The 23,666-nt window shown below is 36.3% G+C and overlaps 1 protein-coding gene across 4 annotated transcripts in view; it reads left to right on the forward strand.

The window, feature by feature from the left end:
* Positions 1-350: 350 nt before the first annotated feature.
* Positions 351-23,666, forward strand: part of esyt2b (extended synaptotagmin-like protein 2b) — a 36,404-nt gene continuing 13,088 nt past the window's right edge. For all 4 annotated transcript variants that reach the window (XM_044104335.1, XM_044104336.1, XM_044104337.1 and 1 more), the window contains exons 1-11: positions 351-952; positions 5,102-5,143; positions 5,629-5,763; positions 6,042-6,118; positions 7,483-7,555; positions 9,285-9,374; positions 16,429-16,484; positions 20,873-20,993; positions 22,078-22,254; positions 22,493-22,575; positions 22,938-22,986. In XM_044104335.1, coding sequence (XP_043960270.1) covers positions 557-952; positions 5,102-5,143; positions 5,629-5,763; positions 6,042-6,118; positions 7,483-7,555; positions 9,285-9,374; positions 16,429-16,484; positions 20,873-20,993; positions 22,078-22,254; positions 22,493-22,575; positions 22,938-22,986 — 1,299 coding nt within the window. In that variant the 5' untranslated portion in view covers positions 351-556. The remainder of the gene's footprint in view (positions 953-5,101; positions 5,144-5,628; positions 5,764-6,041; positions 6,119-7,482; positions 7,556-9,284; positions 9,375-16,428; positions 16,485-20,872; positions 20,994-22,077; positions 22,255-22,492; positions 22,576-22,937; positions 22,987-23,666) is intronic.

A 23,666-nucleotide genomic window follows, 5' to 3' on the forward strand; every position in this document is an offset into this window, starting at 1 on the left:
TGCCCTGACAATGAAATTCAAGAACAGGTAACAAAGCTCATCTTGTATGGATATGGAGAGCCATTTCAGCCAGAAATAGTAAATCTGGGAATAAATAAATGTATAAATGAATAAATAAAAATGGAAATGAAGAGGCCAATTACTAATTTGTTTATTTATTTATTTTACCCATTCATTTGACTTTGGCTCAAGTTTGGCTCCATAGTCTTGACCTACTTTCAAGAAAAATAAAATAAAATAGCTTCAATTGTCAGCATTGAACACCAGATGGCGGTGTTTCTCGTTTTTAAGTTTTCAGAATCCATTAGCGTTCTTGGAAATGTTTATTTCCACCTCCCAGAGCCACCCCTGTGTAGGCAGGGTGAGCAGAACAGTGGACAGTACAGACATGCATTTTGCAAGCGGCTCTCGTTGAAAACTAATAAAGCAGATGTCAGCGCAGCCTCACAGGACCATGGGAGGTTGCGCAGGTGAGCCGACGTGAAACGCAACGCTCCGCACATGGGACTGTATTGTTCGACCTGACCCGCACTGTGACAGTTTGAGGACAAGAGACATGTCAGGAGACACAATGACAGCAGTCCGCGGAGCCCACTCAAACAATGCGAGCCCTGTGACTCCAAAGGAGAACGGACACAGCTTCCAACATGCGTCCAACTTTCCCCATACCTCTCCAGGGAGCGCACTCGACGACACCCCGGTGTATTCCAGCAGCGAGCTCACCCACACATGGGTCCACTTCGTCAAGACTTTTGTCATAATTTTCCCAATTTACGCCCTGGGGTATTTTGAATTCAGTTTTAGCTGGCTGCTGATTGGACTTTTTATCTTTTTCTGCTGGAGGAGAAACGCAGGAGGGAAGCTCAGCCGGCTGAGCCGAGCGCTTGCTTTCTTTGACCAAGAGGAGCGATGTGCCAAACATAGCCTAACCAGTTCTGATTTACCACCATGGGTAAGATATGTTGCTTGTACATTACCGAGCCGCCTTTCTCAGAAGCATTTATGCAGTTCTTGTGAACAGTTTGTTTTGAGCTTCCAGGAAAATAAACAATCACCTGACCAGATCAGGCGTTGCAGGTTTGAGCTGTAAAGCCGCGATGAAACAGCTGTTCACCCCCCTAGACTGTGACATGAGACCCCGGCCCCATTCTAAATACAGAATGGTACAATGGTCTCCACGCTGGGAGAGAAACATGCCCACTAAGTCTCTGTTATTTTAGGATCCATGCAGATTTACTGTCTCTCCTTAAGAAATTCCTCCTATTTCTGCACTATTTATGTTAGAAGGGCTTGAATTAATAATCAATGAAAACCCATTAGTGTTTCAAAAATAACTAGGACGCTATTGATAAGCTAGCATCCAAATATAGAATAATGAAAATCTGGTATATAACATGATAATAGGCTCTGAATGTTTTGTTCGCTGGTATCAAAATGTAGGGTTTTTAAGGATTTAAAAATCAAGTTGAAGTATTTCTGTTGCAAAACTGAGCATTAAATATTCTTCAGATACTATGAATGTGGAATTCCATAGGGTTCTGTTCATGGATCTATTGTATTTGTGCTCAATTGGCTTCCTTTTGTAATAATTTAAGATCAGTCTTGGACATCCCCTTCTTCTGTATAAGACTACTACAAATCCTTGGTCAGTATCAATTGATTCATATTACAAAATAACTATTTGTACAACAAATTTAAACAACATACATTATAGCACAGAGGCAAAGTCACTGAACTTTTTAACAGTTAAAGTTTCAAAATTGTTTTTTAAGTAATATTAACTTCAGATAATTGCTGGTTACGCTTATACAGGAAGTTCCACAAGGTTCTGTTCATGATCCTATTTAGTTTGTGTTTTTATTTTGTTCCTTATGCTTTGTCTTAAGGTCTTTCAGTGATATCTCCGGTTTACCACAGGTCAATTTGTCCCTTCGGCAATTTGTACCATTATCTCTTATCAAATCAATGCATTACCTTTTCTACATTCTTCCATTTCATAGCCATGAGTAAATGAACTAATGCCTAAACTTTGATCAATTTGCATTTAACCATTTTTAATGTTATAGAGATGAATTGTCAAAGAAAATTCTTCAATTTTACTTTCAATTTAATTTAATTGTATTAAATTTTCTGAAAAAATTCTAATACATCAGATTCACATTTATTTGGGTTGTTATTCCTGTTTCAGCCAGTTTTCTCTTCCTGCTTTCTGCTGGCATATATATTAGTAATTAGAGTCATATTACCACATTTTCATACTGTACAGTAGGAAAATATGAAAGCTCTTTTGAAAGGTCAATTGTCGACATTGGTGGGAAGTATTCCCCTTTTAGGTATGAAGTGATGCAAAACTTTCAGTTTTAAAGAAAATAAATGAGATCAACTTATACATTTGTGTCACAAATATCTTTGTAGCTATGAAAAAAATGTATTTATTGTCACTCAATTCCTTTATTGAAACGAAGAGATTCTTTCTTCGCCTGTCAAACATGTAACTTTTGCATAACATTTCATAGAACTGAACCGTTTAGTAGAAGAATTTTAATTTAGCTTTTTATGTTCTAAAAATATGAGTTCAAAACAGGACATTTACTAAGAATTATCTTTTTAAGAGCATCAGAGAGAGGGATTTCAACATTTGTACATGGTTTGAATTTAATATCTGGTGTATCTGGCCAGGTTCTTGCAGTGAGCTGCTTTATGGATTTACAACATGAAGTTGTGGTTTAAGAATTGAATTGCTTTACATAAGTCTTTTTTTCTATTTTTTTTTAAGCTTTTTTCAACATTACTGTTCATGCTTTTCTTGAGTGGAAATATTTCCAAGCTTCCAAATGTCTTCTTCTTGAGAGCCTTCTTTTTGCCAGCTGACTGGTAAAGTGGATCTAAAACAAAATGGCTCTGAAACAAGTCAAAATATTGAGACTTAAAGACAAAACTGCCAGGAAATCTGAGGTGCACTGTATAATTTGAGTCTCGATTGTGGAGGAAGATGTACTGAAGGCCAATGAGTTGGAGTTATTGAGTTCAAGCATCAATAGTTTGGCAGCAAGGTGCTTAATATTAGGATGTGATGGAACTGTTCAATGTTTTGATGATAAATTTGATTGATACACTTTCTCAACTCTATTCTTTCTCAACAGCTTTCATCACTCTCTGTGGCCTTTAGCATGTTAGGTACCGTCATGGTCCACTACAATGATCCTTGAGTGTTACTGACACTCAATGTTTACATTTACACTAAGAGGAGTACAATAGGCTGCAATTTCAAGAATATCCGACAGCTCTTTGTGATTGAACAAAATGTTTGGCCTATGGAGCTGCAAGGTAGGAGGGAAAGACAAAAATGAAAAAAGCAAGAATCGGTAAAGGAGGATTTGCAGAAGATTGTTGTGACTGAGGACGAAGTTAGGGGGAGGATCAGGTGGAGGCAGATGATCTGAAAATTAATTGTTGTAGTACGTAGATCTATTTGATATTTTAAAAATCATTTAAAAATGTCAAACCACCATTCAGGGTGCCTTTCTCTTAGGGGGTGATATGAATGTTTAAACAAGGGAGAAGTTATATCATCTACACCCACAGCAAGTTTTCCATTGCTTCATTCTTGATGCAGTAAGGTATGTTAAAGCCTCTCCGACACCGAAGATGATATTTTAGTTTAGATTCCTATCAGCTGCTATGCTAAAAAGCCATTTCAGAGTTTTTAAGAAATCTTTGACTGAATATGATTTTCTTCAGAATAAAGCCTACAATTGTATTTAAGCTGATACTGATTAAACCTGAACCTCATATTTTTAGATTGAACATAGAATTTTTTATAAACATAACTTAAGAATCATAAACCTTTCATCTTGTGTGAGTGTGTGTGTGTGTGTGTGTGTGTATTAAAAGATGGCAATAATGTAATTTTATATGAACGAAACCAGTGTGTTAGACATAGTTTAATGATCTCAAAGTCTTTTAAGTTTAGCACCACCTCAACATTGATGTCATAAACTGAATAATCAATATTCTCACTCCTATATGACTCTACTTGATAACTTTATTCAACTATCAACCTGACTTAAATATTAGCTGAAACTTTATGCTCCCCATTACCCTGCTCTTGTCACTTTACTGTCCACATTTTGACATGAATGCTGAGTCTTGAGAAATAGTGCTGTCTCTTGAAGCTGTTCCATCACATGTCAAATCTTATCTGAAAGCCACTCACATCAGTTCAACCGTTTTATGATAGGTTTTAAACCCCCAAAATCTCAAACACAACTTTCAGAATTATATACTACTTTTCAGGACACTCAAAGATCCTTTGCAGTGAAATAAGTTAGTCCCATTCATGCCCATCATCATGTTATCAAGCTACTGGATTGTAGCACCAGCTGACAGTTCAGGCACCTATTTCGTGCCATCTGCCCTTCTGACCACCACCAGCAGGCAAGGTGAGTGAAGTGTTTTACCCAAGGGCATTAGACGGATGCTCAAATCAGCGACCCACTGATTGCAGGATGAACTTCTACCTCTGTTGCCACCATAACTTAAATTATTTTAACAGAAAACCACTGACTCAGTCCACAATGCTCCACAAAATGCTGTTACTATTAATTGTGCTTTCTTTTTATTAGCTTTCTTCATCTTGTTACGATTTTGTGACAATACTGTTGGCTCCCATTGCTGAGTAAACTTCCAAATTGATCCATAAACGGTTCCATACATTACTTGTTTCTGTAAGCAGTGCACTGCTGTGCGACGGCAACGTTCTTCTGTGCATGCGGACTTCTTTGGGGTTATAAATCATTGACACTGACGTCTGATTGCGGTAGCATATAAATAATAGTATGAATGACCTTGCAAAAAAAGAAAAAAAAAAAGAAAATCAAACTTAAGCAAAACATTGGTAGTGAGCATTAAGACCTGCTGTGTGAATGTAGCCTTATTTTCTTAAAAAGAGAAAACATGAATAAAAACATACAGATGCATTAACATATGGAGCAAATATTTACTTACCTGCCAACAAGCAGAGCTGCAAAACTATTATGATTTTGTAAATTAGAATTGTATGTATTCTTTAAATGAACATGTCCTCTGTTCTTCACTGCAGGTCCATTTCCCAGATGTAGAGCGGGTGGAGTGGTTAAACAAGGTAAATAAATTGAACATCTGCCTCTTTTGCTTTATTTACTTCAGTGAATCTTTATTTTCCCCTTTTTTATTGATGTTTCCTAGACTGAAAGTCTATTACCCTGCTACCATTTCCTTTTCTCACTCTGTCTGTCACACTGCATCAAATTTAACTTAAACATGCAGCCTTGTGTCTGCACCAGTGTGAGAAGCATGCTGTACCCACTGTGAATCCCCATGGCAACAACCAGGATGTGCATTAGAAGTCACGCATGAGCATATATTAAAATAGTTGTGGCATTCTGAAGAGGGGTGATGAATAAAAATTGCATGCTCTGACGTCCCAGTTGATGGGTTCAATTCTGACCCCGCTTTCCTAAAATAGAAGTACATTTTCAATATTTTAAACCTATATGTCATTCACAGAGTGACACTAGCAGCAACGCATCTGAAGGATTTTACTTAAGTCGTCCTTAAAAAGTGACATATGCTTTTATTTTTCTGCAGACTGTCATGCAGATGTGGCCGTACATCTGTCAATTTGTGGAAAAACTGTTCCGTGAGATGATCGAGCCGGCGGTGAAGGAGTGCCACGTCCATCTCAGCACCTTCTGCTTCAGTAAGATCGACATAGGAAACAAAGTGAGTGTTACAAAAAGTGCCGATGTGTTCCTCTAGAAGTTATAAAACAGGCCGCTGTCAGCAGGTGCTGTCTGGCAGCTGGGGGAGGTTCTAACTCAACCATGAAAATACACGACAGAGAGGTCAGTGTCACAAATAGTTTCCATGGATGGGTGGGTGGGGAGTTGGAAAACAGGTCGACCTTGTGCCAAACGTGTGAGAGTTGAGGGGGTGTTGTCATAGTGTTAATCAGCTGGAGTGGTGTGGTTGCCATAATGGTTACTTTTGTTATTTTCTAGCCGCTCAGGATCAATGGAGTCAAGGTTTATACAGAAAATGTGGACCGGAGGCAGATCATCATGGACCTGCAGATCAGGTGAGTCAATAATATTTGCCATTTTGATTTGTTAAGATATTACTCCTGGCCAGAATAGTAACACATTTAGCACTGACAGCAAACTCTCAGTGAACCTTGTTTCAGAAAGTCAAGTTTTGCCAAGACTAAACTTCTCCATCATCTATTTAATTGCTTCTTGCTTTTCACATCTCCTCCAACTTTTGTGACCCTTAACTTGGCAGTTACTGAGAAATTGATAAATAATCAAAAGCATCCATGTTGGCACTGACTTTTGGCTTGCAAACTGCCCAGAAAGATCTCTGAGGGAAAATAGAATCAGTAAAGTATTTATTCTTTATGAAATGCCTATAGTTCCCTCCATAGTAATTGGCAGTAATCGTAAAAATGCTGAAGTTTTTTTGCTGTGGCATTCTCTCACACTGGAAAAATTTGAAAAAATCAGATTTTTACCAGTGAGGAAATTAATCCAATGTTAATAAATAAATAAAGGTTTCCAATGGGCTTTGATGGGAAACACAAAGGCCATTGGCCCACAGCATAAGAATTTCCACCATACTTAAAACTGGGCATGGGATGCTTTTTTATGTATTCATCTCCTGGTTAAGACAAGAGAAACCTGCACTGCCTATTGCTGTAAAACTGAATGTTAGGATCATCTGATCAAAACACACATTTTGATCAGCTGATCACATCAAAATGTATAGAAAGTGTATTTTTGATGGTTGTACATAAATTATTATTATTTTTTCTCCAAAATAACCTGCAGTTCTTAGCTACAGATGCTGACTTTACTTTAAGGTTTTTTACACATCCACTGAGGAGAGAATAAGCTTGGAGGATGTATAAGCATGGAAGCTAACTTTGAAATCTATTTAAGTATAATCCTTCAAAAATAACAGAGCTTGTTTTTAAGTAGTTATTTGTACTTAGAAAAGTCTGTTTTCTCAATGGCGGTCATGCAAAAATTTTCCTTTTTTTGACTGGAATCAAGAGAGTTACACAACAGAGTAATTAAAGCTGAAAATACTTTGTCAAGAAACATCCCTCACTGAGCACTCTATTACTATAATACAGTATTGAATTGTGTAGTCTACACTATAAACTATTGACTCATAAGTAGTTGTCGTGGCAATGACTCTAAATAATAAAATGGAGTGTAACAACAGTTTTATTTTTCTCAAACTAACATAAAAATAATAGAATAATCAACTTTTGTTCACTCGAAAGTTATTGGCTACAGTTTCGCCTGTTCTCAGTTTCCATGTATATTTTTTTAAGAGCATTCGATTTTTTGAACATTGTAACATAAAATCCTAAAAGAAATAAATCAAGAGCTGAAAATTGATATAAAAAGTTGATAAGATTTTGTCCCTGCCTCCTAGCTTTGTTGGGAACACTGAGATTGATGTGGACATCAAACGCTACTACTGCAAAGCTGGGATCAAGAGCATTCAGGTGAGGAAAATCCCAATGGTTTGATTCATTTCTCTCTTTTTGCTGAGGTACTTCCTCTCTTTCTCTTGAGTTTTGGTCTCAGCAAAAACCATCAAACAAAAGTCATACAGCAGCAGATAGAGAGGGACACAGAGATGGGAGGTAGAGGTCTGTCTTGTCGTTTCTTATTTATAAGACTATTCTGTAAAGCATATAAAGCCAGAATTATTTTAGGGAAATGTATAGAGCACAGCTGTCAAACTCCAGTCCTCAAGGGCCGGTGTCCTGCAGTTCTTAGATGTGTTACAGGTACAAAACACTGAAATTAAATGGGTTAATTACCTCTTCCTTGTGTAGATCAGTTCCCCAGAGCCTTGCTAATGACCTAATTATTGTATTCAGGTGTAGTGCAGCAGACTCTATACCCCTGGTATAGAGTCATAACAACATGATCAAGGCACTAAGGGAGCAGATTTATTCTTACAAACATTTTTACTTGGCACATAAATTATTATTAAATCATGTGTTCCAGTGCGTTGAATGGTTTCCTTGTTGATTATCATTAATAAGTATAAAGACAATTGTAATATTGCTTCACTGTAGAAATTGTTGTCAATATGTTCCCATATTGATGTCTAAACCTATCATTACTTATTTCTATTCCTGTTGACGATCATTAGGCGGTAGGAGAAATCTGCATAATTCCTCAGAGTGCTTTTATATCTTCTCCTGAGGAAACATTTGTTGCACCATGCTGCCATTATGCAGCTCATGGAGACCTGAAAAGAGCATCTCTTTTACAGTCATCATGAACAGCTCTAATTCAAGTGGTTGTTTTGCTTCAGGAGCACTTGGATTAAATCCTATTGGTCATTGATCATACAGTACATAATTAGCTTTCTGTGGGGTCAGACGTCAGTTTATCTTTTAAACCAGAAGCTGTATTCAGTTTAAGTCATTATTCTTCGTCGAATAGACCTTTGTGAAGAAAATCCATTCACAATGGTCTATCTATTGGTATAGAGTGGTCTATACCAATCACTCTGTTCTTTATTTTTATATTGTTCATTGAGACAATTTGTTCAATAATTTTATCAACAGTGTTAATATAAGATCTATATCAGAGGTGTGAAAGTTGGCACCGATTTTAGTTCACAAATGTGTGATGTTCTTGCACTCCAAAATTATGCTAATATACTCGTACTTTAATCTTTGTTATTTAAATTTGTTTTTTCTTAGGGACACAAAAACACTGTCAAGGACAAGTTTTCCTTGCCAGGTCAGGGGAAGTTATGTTTCCCCCTACACTTTCTTATAATGAATAACCTAAAAGAGATTTGAAAGAAAAAGTAGAAGTATTTTGTGTAAAACTGGAAGTAAGTTTTCAATCAGGAAATACATCTTCAACCAAAATGTCATTGCTGGAATTTAAATTTCCTTTGTACCCTGCTGGTGCTCTCAGCAGCATTTTGTTTACCACACAACACAACTAAACCTTTTCAGATTCTATAATCCCAGCAATTTCCATAAAACAATATGGAAAAGGGGGAGGATGAAACTGACAGGTGCAAAGCCTGACAGTGATCGAGTTTCCAGTCTATCGTGTGTGTGCGTGTGTGGGCGTGTGTGTGTGTGTGTGTGTGCCAGCTCTGGCCGCTCCACTGCTCAGGAATGTCGAGCGCCAACTCTCTTAAGCTTCCTTCTCTCATGTCCACATGCATTACTCTTGTTCTCTCCTGTGTTTCCATAGATCCATGGTGTGATGAGAGTGGTGATGGAGCCCTTGCTGGGGGATGTGCCTCTAGTTGGAGGACTGTCCCTGTTTTTCCTCAAGAAGCCAGTAAGTGCAAATCACATTAGGTTTGGGAATTAATCAATTTAACATGCTAAACAGAGAGCAATTATCAGAACAGATAACTTAAATGTGGAAATATGGGACCAGATATCTTCTGGATCTATTCCAGAACCTGTGTTGTAAAAATCATTCAGTATTATATTTGCATTTGTAATGCATGCATTAAAGGAGATAAAAACTGCCAGCACCATTCGGTTTGCCCATCTTGTTGACCTAATTACTGACACCAATTCAACCATAAAAGGTATTTTATATAGTATTTCCATAAAGTGGAAGAATTTTACGCATGAGAATCTGAAAGTGCCTAAATAAAGTCCAGTGGTAACAGTTGTCTTAGATACATGCAATTTGTCCACTGTGTGTGAAGACCTCAGAGAACGTTCTTAAGCAAACAGCATCATGACAACCAAGGAATACAACAAACAGCACAGGGATAAATTTGTGGAGAAGTTTGAAGTGATGATACAAAACAATATGTGAGCTTCATAGGGAGGCAGCAAAATGTTTGCCTTCATTTTACTGCCTTGAGAGCTTTAGTATGAAGGCATCTCCTCTAAATTAAGAGGCTGGGATGAGAGAGCAATATAGAAATGTTAACAAGAAGAGGTTAATATTTATATTTATATTTTATATTGTATTTTATTTATTCTGGAGTAACCTCATTGGAACCTCAAAACATTGACCTGAGCCGTATGCAACGAAATTTCATTCTGTATACACCCCTGTGTGCATACAAAATGACAATAAAGTCAGTCTAAGTCTAAGTCTAAGTTCAGAGATTCTCAGCTCAAGTTGGAAAATCCATTGATGGTCCAACTATTTGCCATGCATTATGGAAATATGTAGGTCTCCGTACAATCTGATGGAGCTTGAACTAATTTTACAAGAAGAATTGACAAAAATTACTCCATAACCTGAAAGAGCTGCAGTTGCATTTGCAGAAAGAAATAGTTTTGGCCCAACGTGGTCGAATACAAACATAAGGCACAATTTCAGATTGTAGTTGTAAAAAAGATTTTAGGACCATATATCATTTTATATCAATGTTTGTCCGTCATCTTAAGACATGTACGGTGACGTGTGTGATTGAATTTCAGTAAAAGGAGGGAAAAGTACTTTTCCCATGGACTGTATGTTACATCTTATGAGCCAGTTGTTGCTTCTCTTTTAACAATTTGGAAAAAATCCCCCCTTAATCACTTAATAAGGTGCCTAGATTATATTTTAGTGCTTCAATTTCCTGATAGATGCCAGTTATTTTCTCCCTTTGTTTCAAATGCAATCAAACACTGTCTGATAAAGTCATCTGGCATGATTTGCCTCCACATTGTTGGTATTTTCCAGTGTATGCGCTCTATCGATCTCACAATTCAACACCTCTGTTGAGCCGCCGCTGCAATGCTTAAAATTGTTTGACCGATTTATAGCAAATGCTTGGACTCAGTGGAGCTTTACTGGCGCTTTAAATAGCTGCAGATCAAGCCAGACCTACTTTGGCAGATTTCTTTACCCCAAGCACCGAGCTAAAGTTGAGCTATTACTCCTCTACAGGAGGCAGATTGAAGAAGCTGCTTCAGGCCATAAATTATGATGTAATCCCACACGTAAACAAATGGTAGTATAACAGCATTAGTTTAGTGTAACAAATGACATGCTAAATCAGCAAACCTCTGATATAAAAAATAAACAAAGTCACAAGAATTTGTGTGGTCCAGACTTTAAATAATATATTCTCCTCTCCTCCAAGGCTGGTCGCTGAATAATAAATGAGACATTCCCAGATCCCGTGAGGTCTTAGCCATGTCTGTGTGTGATCACAATAGATGTGACTCGGTGCGGTGTAAATAGAAGATGCAACACATTCTGCAGTGAGATTTTACTGCTGCAGCTCTGATGAACAAACACTTTGTTTAATGACTGCTGAAGCCGAGGACTGCAGTCGAGGATCCGTGGAGGATTCTTGTCCTGCAAACATGATTATTTCATTGTTAGTTTCAACGTGCATTTTTGGATTGAATAAATTAATCACACATTGAAGAGCTTTCACACACGCGGTTTGTTCACCGAAGATGTTGCTCAGCATTATGGGAAATTGCTGACATTTCCTCATTAAAAAAGTGTTTTGAGCTAATTTCCTGATTCTCTTAAGTTGTAATAGAATAAACATCATCATTTAAGCTAAACAGCTGCAATTCAGTGGTAGGCCACTTTAAAATCATGGAGTGGGATCTGCAGAGGCTGGGATACAGAATGTGCAGAGGTCACCAAATGTCTGAAGAGTCAGCAACTAAGTACCTCTAAACTTCATGTGGTCCTCAGATTATGTCAGTATCAGTACATAGAGAGCGCTCTGTTATGGATCGCCATGGCTTAATAGCTGCATACAAGCCTTTGTTTCTAATTGCATTGCAAAGCATCAGATGCAGTGATATAAAGCAGCAGAGACATGTTCTCTGAAGGGACAAATTATGCTTCTTTGTCTGGCAATCCAATGAATAGGTCTGGGTTTGACAGTTGCTAGGCAAACAATATTTTTCTGATTACACTTTGTCAAGTGTAAAGTTTTGTGCAGAGGCGATTGTGGTGTGGAGCTGTTTTTCAATCCCTTCGTTTCAGTAAGTAGAGCTTTTAATTCTTCAGCATATTCAAGTCATTCTGGTCAATTTTATGAGCAGTTTGAGGAAGGCCCCTACTTGTTCCAACATTACTGCACATGCTAATGCACAAATCAAGGTCTGTACCGACATGGATGAGCGAATTTGATGTGAAGGAACAGGACTGGTTTGCATCAACTTCATAGAAAATCTTTAAATGACCTTTTGCACCAAATCTTCACGCGTCACTGACAGATGCTTGCAGTTAGATGAAGAATATGTCAATTAAACACAGACTGCAGCATCTCTGACTCAGAGTTATTGTTTTAAATGAAATTAGTGAAAATTTGTATAATCCTCATCACCAAAATGTAATCAATAGCACTTTGTTTCCTTTTTAGAAACTAGGAATAAGGCACACATCCCTCATAAATTGTATCACCCACCGGAGACTTGGTGGGTGAGAACAGCTAATGTGCTTTCACCATAACAAATTTTGCCGGATGATATGTTGTCCCAGTACTTATTGCGATAAACGATTATGTTGTTTTGAGACCATTTTCAAGTAACATACTGATAACAGAATAATAATAATTTAAGTTTACCCTCTCAAAGACATATACATTTCAATCTTGAAAGAACACTTAAGACTGGCACTGGAAGATATTATAAATATCCAAAGTAAAACAACAACCAGAAACATTAATAAAATCGAAATAAAAAAACACAATCAAAAGCAAAAATAAAGTGAATTTTGATTTGTCTATAAGTATTAAGAAATATTAATCGTCAGAATGGAAATTATCAAGTTCATTTAAAATTGTCATGCAATTAATTGATTATATACTTATGATAGGCTTAATCCCGATTGTATTTATTATTTATTCAAATATCTGCTCCCACGTAATATGAAGAGTGCATTCAAGTCTTTCAGCAAAAGAGACTGTGTGGTTTGGTGTACAGTATCTCATTTGACCAAATGTAGGCAAAACAGGACCGAGTGTACAGTAGATATTGGCTCTGCTCTCTGGTATTCAGATATTAGTATTCCACACTGGAAGCTCAAAAATATTGACTGTGATCCCCAGAGATGTTCTTTTTAAAATATGCCCAATGGGTTGCAGATTGAGTGCTCACAAAGTTTTATTGATTAAAATCTCTGCAAGACAGCAGAGCAAACATGTCTGTGTGGAGGTCTAGGTGTTTCCTAAATTTGCTCTTATTAAAAAAACAAATTGTGTTTAAGAACAAAAAAAGTAGCAGTTGTGTGCAGGAGACGAAGTCAGTGATTAACCTTCAAAAATGCAATCTTTCCTGTTTTATCCATCACATCAACCAAGCCATCTCCAAAAGCTTCATTGTAGAATATTTTCTCAGCACACTTGTTTTGTCAACGAGCAAGAGTTTTGTATCTACACCACCCGATCATTCACATTCCCGCAGTCCTCCGCCTCCGCCTTGCAGCGTTTGGTGTTGTGTCCTGTAGTCTGCTGCAGAATAAGCAGGGGAGCCTGAGAACAAGAGTGAGAAAGGCTCATTAAGAAATCGCTGCTTTTAGAGCTCAGAGCCAGAAGCAGATCAAAGCCCTTTGAGAGGTTGATTCTGCTTGCATCCCTGTGCAATACTTTGATTCGTTTTTATCACAAACCTTCCCCTGTCCTTTTCTTATTGGAACTGGTAGGTTTCATGTGATCACAAATAACATTGATAGTAGCTTTTCCATGCAGCAAGAGTACAATGTCCCTCACCTCATTATTCTGAAAACTAATGAGACCCCAGACAGTCTCCGTGGCTTTTGTGAATATATCATTAAGCAGGTGTTTTATGTTCATTTCTGTTCAGGGATATGTGCTTTTAATGCTGTTTCTTAAAGCTGTAAACTCTGTCTAATGTTGAATGCATCATTTGTTTTAATCCTTAAGAACATATTCTTTCCTCTAGTTTCTGTAAATGTCCAACACTTTCATTTAGCTCTTTTTCTGCAGTTCTATGCAGAGAAATATCCAAGCTTACTCTCACTCTGTTTATATTGATATTGATGGTGATCAGGGTATGCTCTTGGTGTCAATTTTGTAACACAGGGTTACAAATTGCTGTTCTATTGGGACTTTCACACACGTCATCTTAAGACTTTGCAAACAAAGTTCCAAAGCAGGTAGCATTTCCAGAGGCCAAAGGATAACAGGTAAACTGGTTTAACATGACTGGAAGGCAAAAATAGCTCAATAGCAAAAATAGCTTGTTAAATACAAGGTGCATTGAATACCCTTGTATTGTATAGTTTAAAATGTGACATTTCAACACTTAAATGAGATGGGCTGTAGCAGTAGGATACAATGCAGGGGTGCAACTACCATCAGTTACTGTACAAAGAAAAAATGTGGCTGCATGTCACAATTTGACAATAGAAAATTTTATGACCATACTGTACTAATCTCCTAACAGTTACTGTAAGCAGGGTAGTGTACCATGATGGGAAATTTGTCTTCCAATCCCCCAATTAGCTATCTAACCAGACCATCCTTGAAATGTAGTGAAACAAGAAATTCACATAATAGATGTACAGCACACAGATCTACAGAAACCCCTTGATGTAATCATGTCTTTACAGAACAAAAGCTCCAAGAAATATTTGTGATTTCTTTTTGAATTTCTATGACTGATTAAGGCAGTTTTGAAAGGAAAATAATGTCAAAATATGTACTTGCAAGCTGAACCTAGTAAAGACAAGTGTGGTTTAAAAGAAATTGTGTTTATTTGTGTGGTGAAAATTGTGAAGTGGTATCTTCTTTCAGATGTTGTCAAACCAGCAGCATTCGGGAGGGCAGCAGCAGTTAGTATGTCACTTGACGCCCAAGCAACAGAAGGACTTGCCTACTGTCTGTGGACTGTCTGTCCACCAGCTTTTCTATCATTTTTATTCCTCGATATGTTTGTTGCATTGAGTATTTTACATAGTGTTTCACTGACATTATGGAGCCAAGTATCCTCTAGTTGGCCCCGAAGGTAGAAAAGACATTAAACTAACAAATGCTATTTTGTAAGAATGAGATAAAAAGGCAGAATGTTTTCTTTTATTCTGAGCTGGTTGATAATAGTCACCAGAACCCTACAGATGCTTTTTTGTTACAGTTATATCACCAAGTGGACAGAAGAGTTTCTAAATTCCACTTTAGGAATGTAGAGTTCTTATTAGAAAGTCATGTGACACCAGCTAGACTAACTGAAAAGGGTTAACTGGTGGACTACCCCTAAAACAGGTCTTTTGGATTCTTCCATTTTGACAAATTAGCTCTGGAATATTTCCCACTTACATAACCAGGTCTGGCTGCAGCATTTCATGACTTTCATGAGTTGTGGATTTGGTTGACAAATATTTGAAGTTTCCACACAGCATTTTTTAGTGATGACGATGATTGTCCTGTTGTTAACCTCTTACACCCTAAGCGAGCCGAGGTCACATGGCAGCTGGACCCACCGGTGGGTCCGTCGGGTTCTAGAGGTTAAGCTGGCTCCTCTAAAAAAATTCCTTTTTTCTTATCGCTTTTCATTGTCTAATGGAGGGTAGTCTCACATTTTTATAAAAATATTCTCTTAAGGTTTTAGCTTGGTTTTCAATTTGAGATTTCTAAAACAGAGATTAATACTGAGATGTTTGCTTTGTTACATATACATTTATGTTCTTCCAATCTAAAATCCTTAAAGAAAAACTTATTTCTAAAAAAAGATTTAAAACGTTTCTTACAAATTATCCTATCATGTAGGGGTTATTGCTTCCATCCCACATGTTACCCCCTTATGGAGCAATATATTGCAGCGTAAAAAGGACAGATGATGGTTTTAAAACTTCTACACAAAACTAAAGAACTTTATCAACATTGTCATAAATTAAAAATCCTATTAATTTAAATTAAAGTATAAAGATACATTTTTTAGTTGATGAAAATGTTGATATTACAGAGTAGTCAGTCAGGCCTGACTCCAAAATAGTTTTCTTTGTCACTGTGTGCTGTTTACTATTTAAACCTGTGAGAAAAAGAAGTTAATCCATTTTAAGATGAGTCAGAAAACTCTGATGTCAAGGGCCTAAAAGAGGTTGACAATGTTTTATAGGTGCTCCATCTGGGTGAGGCTTAGATAATAAATATGACATAATTATGAGGAAAGAAAAGTTTGTTGGAACCAAATAAGAGCAACTTTTCCAAGAAAACTTATAAGTTTGCTACTGCTTGAGACAAGTTTTCTGTGTGTGCTGTAATCAATCAAGTTTATTGGTCAAAAAACATGAAGCCTAGTGGTAAATGGAGGTTGGTGGCAGAAAACAATAACGTTAAGTGTTTGAATCCAGTTGAAGTCATTCACACTCTTTGTTCCTACAGTCTTACCCATGGGTATATGTGTAAGGTCTCATTGTTTTTTTTGTTTTTTTTTTTCCTATGGTTTAGCTTCTAGACATAAACTGGACTGGCCTCTCAAACATCCTGGACATTCCTGGGCTCAAGTAAGACAATGCAAACTTGATTTTCTTGTTCTTCCACAAAAAAGCAGCTCTTTTAAGACATGATGGAAGTTCTCAGTGCTACATCTTAGGGACATTAGAGGCATCTTTGTTTTGCTTTTCTGTAAACCTGTACCTTCATTATTTTAGTCATTTTAGACAAAGACAAGCAGTCACATGTTCCTAGGTAACACTTTGATATCTATGCTTATATTTAAAGCAAATTATCTAACTGAGCACAAGAAGGCTAGAAAAATGTGTATTTTGTAAACTCTTTCCTTGTCATTGCTCTTTATTCTTTAACTTTTTCCCCTTGGTTATTAACTAGGCAGGATAGAGAGCAAATGGGAGCTAATTAAGAACCACTTTCATCCAGACACAATTACTCGCTTCCATCTTGAGTCGGTTCCTATATTATTTAAACTGCTTTGAAAGTGACAGAGTCATTAATTTTGCATGTAATTTTCTGGGATTTCAATCTCTTGTCACGTACAGAGGTGGGGCAGAAAGACCTGTTGACAGAAGCAGAGCCCAGTGGATGCTGTCTTTCGTCCCTTTGTTCCTTTGCTCTGTTGCATTTTTCTCAAGTAAATGTTTTTTGCTTCATTTGTGCTTTGGATTCACAAGAGTTTTGCCACAAACACATCAGATATAGATGTTATCTGTTATTTTAAATCAATAGATGTGCCCTGGTACTGCCCTGCTATTTAGATATTATATAAAAATGATAGTGTACAGACAAGGTTTTACAAGGTTGATGTTAAAAATCCCTAAGAATAACCTAAAAAGAGAGCTGGATTCAACCTCATGTAAGACACTAAGATTATATTTCTTCCTTTAGAAAAATAATCTAACTTCTTAGTCCTTTCTTGGCATCCATTCAGAAGGTTCTAAGGTTCAGACAAAAATGTTTTCACCCCCTTCAGATTTCTTCAACATTAGTTTTTTTTTTGTCACACTTTCAATTCAGTTCATCTAATTTTACAAAACAAACAGGTCTTACTCATATTCAGATATGTATAACCATTTTCATTCGTATAGATAGATTCAAATATATTTACTTACTCTCCTATTTGATCTTGGTTATAAAACAACACAATGATAATAAACACTGAAAATATATCTTTATGTAGGCACAGGTTAGTTTGCATACATTTTAGCTCACTGTAAATAAAATTAACATAATAAAATTGCCTTTTGGAAATACTGAAATTATCTTTGTCTGATATTGAAGTTTGTTTGAAAATCTTAGACATGTAAATTTCACAAAAACAGAATTAACCGACAAAAGAGCCAGTACTTGATCACAATGCTGCACATTTAAACCTCTGCCATTGGAGAATGCGTAAAAAGATTTCTTGGGAGAGTTGTGAATATCTGTTACACCCTAATATAGGTGCCAATGAGTTGTGCTGATGAGGGAACATTTTACTGTGTAACTGAAAACATTTATATCTTCATTGTGCAAGAGGGCACATTCAGGGACTATTAAAGCCAACAACATTTATCGTCTGTGGACGATGAATGTTTGTTCTATAACATAGATTTTATGGCAGTCTGGTAGCTGCTACAGCAAAAATGATGAAGGGACTGGCACAACAATTAGTACAAATCTTACACTAGCACGGCGAAGGCGTTGAAATTTGTATGACTCAATGGTTTGTAAAAACCATTACCATAATGTTGTAAATTGCTGGTAAAGTGCATATACAGTATGCATGCAGTCCGTAGAAGTATACTAACATAAATAACTCACACACATAGATATGTGGCTGTTCTGGTGTTTATGCCAGGAGAGCAGAAATATGCCACTACAAGCACTAATGCAGCAGGAATCCTTTTGACTCTTTTTTCTAGAAATGTTTCACATAACCGTTTCCCTCAATGATTAACTGATGATGGATAAATTGAGAATTTCCTCTTGGCAACAGACCAGAGAGAAAGAAAGTCTCCGTTGAGAAGTAAATTTGCCTTATATTTCAGTTTCTAATTATTTTAATGAACCAGATAATGTTTCAGAAACATTTATTTGTAATTATTTATTATGGCTGTGCATTATTAATCACTTCTTGTTTACTTGTAATGAAGGGTTATATTTCACCTGTTTAATTAGTGGGTTTTGACCTTGTTGGTCTTATAATGTTACAATGCATAAAGCTGAAACAAATTAGGGAAGGGCCCTTAGTCCTTTGCAAATATGAAAGAAGTGGAGAAAGTTTATGATAAAGTTAATTATCACAAACTTTAAAAACAACTGCAAATCTGTATTAGATTTTAAGCATTTGAATGAAAGTTACTGTTAATTTATTAGTTTTAAAAAAATTGTTATTCTGTCATGTTAAAAACAGTAAGTATTTTAATAATTGCAATTAAAATCACTCAGAGGAGCCTGTTTGTAAAATTTGGGAGTAATTCTTACTATTCTTACCTGTAAGTTGTGCCAAATAAAACATATTTACTTGACTTTTATTTGACCAAAAATAGTGCAATGTAAAAGGATCCACAACTCTGGAATCTTTTCATATTTTTGCCACTTTACTAAACTACCTCAAACTCAATCTGATTAGACAGAGAACATATTTGAAAAGCAATTTTTTCACATTGCCACAGATTTTTAATCAGAATTGACTTTGATTGGGCCATTCTAGGCAGAACGTTGATCTAAACCCTTTCATAGCTCTGGGTATAATGTGGTCTGCTAAAATCTGAAACTAAGCCACAACCTCAAGTTTGTTGCAGGCTCGAACATTTTCTATTTCAGAATAACACAATATTAACCTCAATCAATTCTTAAAGTGTTGCCTTGATGCTTTCTTTTATGTCTGAGGAATCCTTTAATCTCCCGTAGCAACCATTCAGCTGTCCAAAAAGCCTTGCTGGACTTAGCACCGTCTTCAAGTTTTGTTTGAAACATGTTAAAACTTCACAGTTATACAGTAAATTCTATTGGTGAAACACACTTAAAATGTGAAAGAATACAAAGAGCAGGAATACTTTTGCAAGCCGCTGTAAATCAAATAAAATTAAATGTCAGTTCCCATACAACTAGTACATTTGTATTTTGTTTTAATTTACAGTTTGAAATGAATGTGAAACTCTTTGCTGACATTAGATTTATGTTGATTATTGAGTATTTACTAAACCTGCAGGTTTTCTAAACTAGCATGACTCTAAAAATAGTTGCAAATAAGCAGAAGTTTTTTCCTCTCATAATGCAAACGAGCAGTGTCAACGAACCCATATATAATATTATACTATTTTTTAACTTGATATAAAAATAAGAGTCAGAGAGATCATTTAGTGGATAGAAAGCATGTTGCATTGTGCTCACTGTTTAGAGACATAAATCATGCTAAAGACTGCAGCATTAAAAGCATTCTCTGACAACAGGATGACGCTGCTCCTCTGTAACCCAATCTGTCAGCACTCAAGCGTTTGTGTTGCACAGCATTCTGTCTTGTTGTTGTTTTGTCATAGTAGTCTTGGATTGCTTAAAGCTAACTGATCTTTAAGCTGAGCATGACAGTCATTTCTTAATGCAGCCATAAAATTAACTCAATACTGCTTATCCAACCACATAACTTGTGAACTCTGGATATGGAACAGAAAACCAGATCTCATTCTCTTTATTCTGTGAAACCCCCATTAACATGTCTTTCAAATAAATCCATCGGAAGTTTATTACTTTTTTTTTTTTATGATTACACTTGGATTTTTGGGATGTAGTCTATCAGGCTGTGGGTGTGATTCAAAAGTGCAAGGAATGAAACAGTTGTAGCCTAGGTCCTGAAGTTGTTGGTTCGTGATGCAATGACAGTCACAGGGAATGAACTCATTAAGTTCTGTGTGACAAGATGTTATTTGCTTTTGCAGCCTGATCATGTTTCCTGGAGCCAATGATGTATTTTCCCTGTTTGGCTGATTAGTGCTGAGAAATCACTCCCGAGACCTTTTCAGGATTGCATCTAATTCTAATCCTAAGCAATAATTTTCAACAGAATAGACACATCATGTTATTCGAGCACTTGCTTGGTAATAATAACCATCTATCTTAGAGGAGAAGCCTGACCAGTTGATGAAAATTCATTCTAATTACAGTTCTCAGTGATTATAATTTTCCAGTTTTGCCTCAGAAGTTAGCTTAATAAAAGAGTAGCACTGCACAATTTTGTTTTGCCACTTCACCATTGTTGTTATGCATCTCTGAAATATCAGAATCATCTGGAAGAAGCATAAACCAGCTCAAGCAATGTTCCTATATACCACAAAATAATTAGACAGTAAGGGGATATTTATAGCCACAGAATAGTCTTCCTGCCTTTGTTGTAAATCTAAATACCTCAGCCTGTTTATCTTCCTTTCCTCCATCTCTGTCCTTCCTGTCCCTACAGCGGCTTCTCTAACAATTTGATTCAAGACATAATCTACAGTTATTTGGTTTTACCCAACCGAATCACTATCCCTCTGGTTGGTGTGGAGGACCTGGCCAAGCTACGATTTCCAATGCCTAAGGTACTGAAGCAAGTCATAGTTCTAAAATCTGTGCTCAACCTTAGCTGACTTTAGTGCCACATTTAATTCAATGAAATGTATGTTCTTTGAGCCTTACTTTTATCAGAAAATGAAAGCGCTCTAGGCTATTCAGAAGATATATAGTATTTTGCTGAGAAAAGTCAAAGCTTTTCCACTCAAATGTTTATCGATGGCAGTAAGTTTGGAAATTTGCAGGTTTGATTTGATAGTTTCTGCTGGAAATTACACACATTTGCATTTTTATAAGAGCTATTACAGATAAGATTTTAATGTGAGATCAGATAATAATAAATTGTATTATAAATAAAAGATTAGGTTAATCTTTTATTTGTGCAAACGTTGCCATGAAATAGGATAAGATGATTTGAACCTTAGCTGACTTTAGTGCCACATTTAATTCAATGAAATGTTTGTTCTTTGAGCACTTTCATCAGAAAATGAAAGAGCTCCAGGCTATTCAGAAGATATATAGTATTTTGCTGAGAAAAGTCAAAGCTTTTCCACTCAAAAGATGAGTGGAAAGTGTATTTTTTTTACCCCTTACCTAATCACAAAATTAGGGTTATGTACAAAAACAACATATGAAATTGAACAAAAGAGACATGAAATGTTATGTTTACTGGTAAGATTATGTCCCTTTATACCTTTTATGTAAAGATGTTTTAAAACATTTGAGAAAGTAGCACCATGATCACTATCTTGCATTATTAATGTGTGAACAGGACTAACTCTTGACGAGGTCTGATTAAAGACCCATGGCTACCAGGAGCTCATAGAGACCAACAATTGTTTAATAGATAATTAAACATTTGTATATTTATTAAAATAATGTGTTGGAAATAATGAGCACACATATTGTGTGTGGACAATTTAAATTAACTTTTTTCTGTTACCAATTATTATGAATTTTCTTCTTAGCTATTCTGTTCATGCTTCTTTTAAACTTTTCACAAAGTTGGTGTCTCTCCAGGTGAGACAATCAAAAGCTATTAACAACAAGTAACTCCAGGAACTTCACTTAACAGTAAAACAATTTAGCCCTCTGGTCTGCATCTCTCCACAGGGAGTGCTAAGGATTCACTTCCTCGAGGCTCAAGATCTGGAAGGCAAGGATCAATTTCTCGGAGGACTCATCAAGGGAAAGTCGGACCCTTATGGCATCCTGCATGTCAGCAACCAAATGTTTCAGAGCAAGACGATTAAGGAGAGCCTCCATCCCAAGTGGAATGAGGTTTATGAGGTGCAATGCTTCTCAAGACAAAGGGCTTTTCTTAATCTTATAATCTCAGGGAGAACACTGTGATTGATTTGGTTAGGGGGAAACTGACATTGTTAGTTTCCTCTTATGGACGTTCACTAAGCCCCTTTTTAATTTCCAAATATTAGGATCGTCTTCTCCCAGATTGCTTTAGTTCAAAATCTATCTACTGATTAGTAGTTTAAGCAAGCCTCCCTCTGCGTGTTTCTGTGTCTATCAGGCTCTTGTGTATGAACCTTCTGGTCAGCATCTGGAGATTGAGCTGTTTGATGAAGATCCAGACAAAGATGATTTCCTTGGAAGGTTTGCTGCCCTTATTTCCTACCCTGCTGTGTTTTTATCACACATCGTTTAAAATGAAACAGGATTTGTTGCACCTCATCTGTTCAGCTGATGGATAAACAAAACTCCTTGTAATGCAGCTATTTATTAACATTCTTTTCACGTAGAGCTTATTCATAATGAGCCAGTGATTATCCCTCAGTTATTGCCCCACTAGTAAATTTTATAGATTAATTTGTGGTAAAGCTATAACTCTGCACTCAGTGCTACAACGCTGAGCAGCAAATCAATATCTGTCTACCTCTACTGTAATTAATTGGCCTCATTATATGTTTCCTGTTTTCTGCTTTGAATTTTCACTGATTATTAGTTATTATTTGCAGCCTCCTGATTGATTTGACCAAGGTATACAATGAACAAAAAGTTGATGAGGTAAGATTTGTTTTCTAATGTTTATTTTTAACATTTGGCCTGTAAAAAACCCATTTCAAAATATTTTGCTGTTCTTGCAGGAGAAAGGGGAAAAAAATTATTTAGTCCTGCTTTGGATATAGCTTAGGACCAAACTAAAAACAAGAAAAAACAGATACCCTTAATCTGTCAGAAATGATTAATTTCAACCACCGATGAACACATTTGGCCTATGTCCACAGCTGGGTTTTTTTTTCTCTGTGAGGCCAAATAGAAAGCAGTGCTAAAAGCAATAGTTTACACTTTTTACTCCAAGAAGCCACTCCTTTCTCTTAGTGTGACCTCTCTCTTACTGCCCAACTACAAATAAATAGTAAGACAGGATTTACTGATCTTTTGGATGACAAATTTGGAAAACTAAAATTTGCTCAGGCTGTATTTTGCTACCCATCAATCATTTTAAGAGAGGAATCGCCTACTGTCTATCTGTTTTTGTATACAACTTAAAACAGTTAACCAGACCTGTTCAGTTTATATAGTCTTGTAGAGGTAAAATATACAAATAATAATAACAAAAAATATATTTTTATTGTGTTCATATTTAAATTCTGTGATTTTGTTGAGGTGAAACACTGAGTCAATCAATAATAAATCAAAATGTATTTTGATTATTATTTTATTAAGAAATTAAGCAAAGAATA

This window comes from Gambusia affinis, linkage group LG21, assembly GCF_019740435.1.
Source record: "Gambusia affinis linkage group LG21, SWU_Gaff_1.0, whole genome shotgun sequence".
NCBI lineage: Eukaryota > Metazoa > Chordata > Actinopteri > Cyprinodontiformes > Poeciliidae > Gambusia > Gambusia affinis.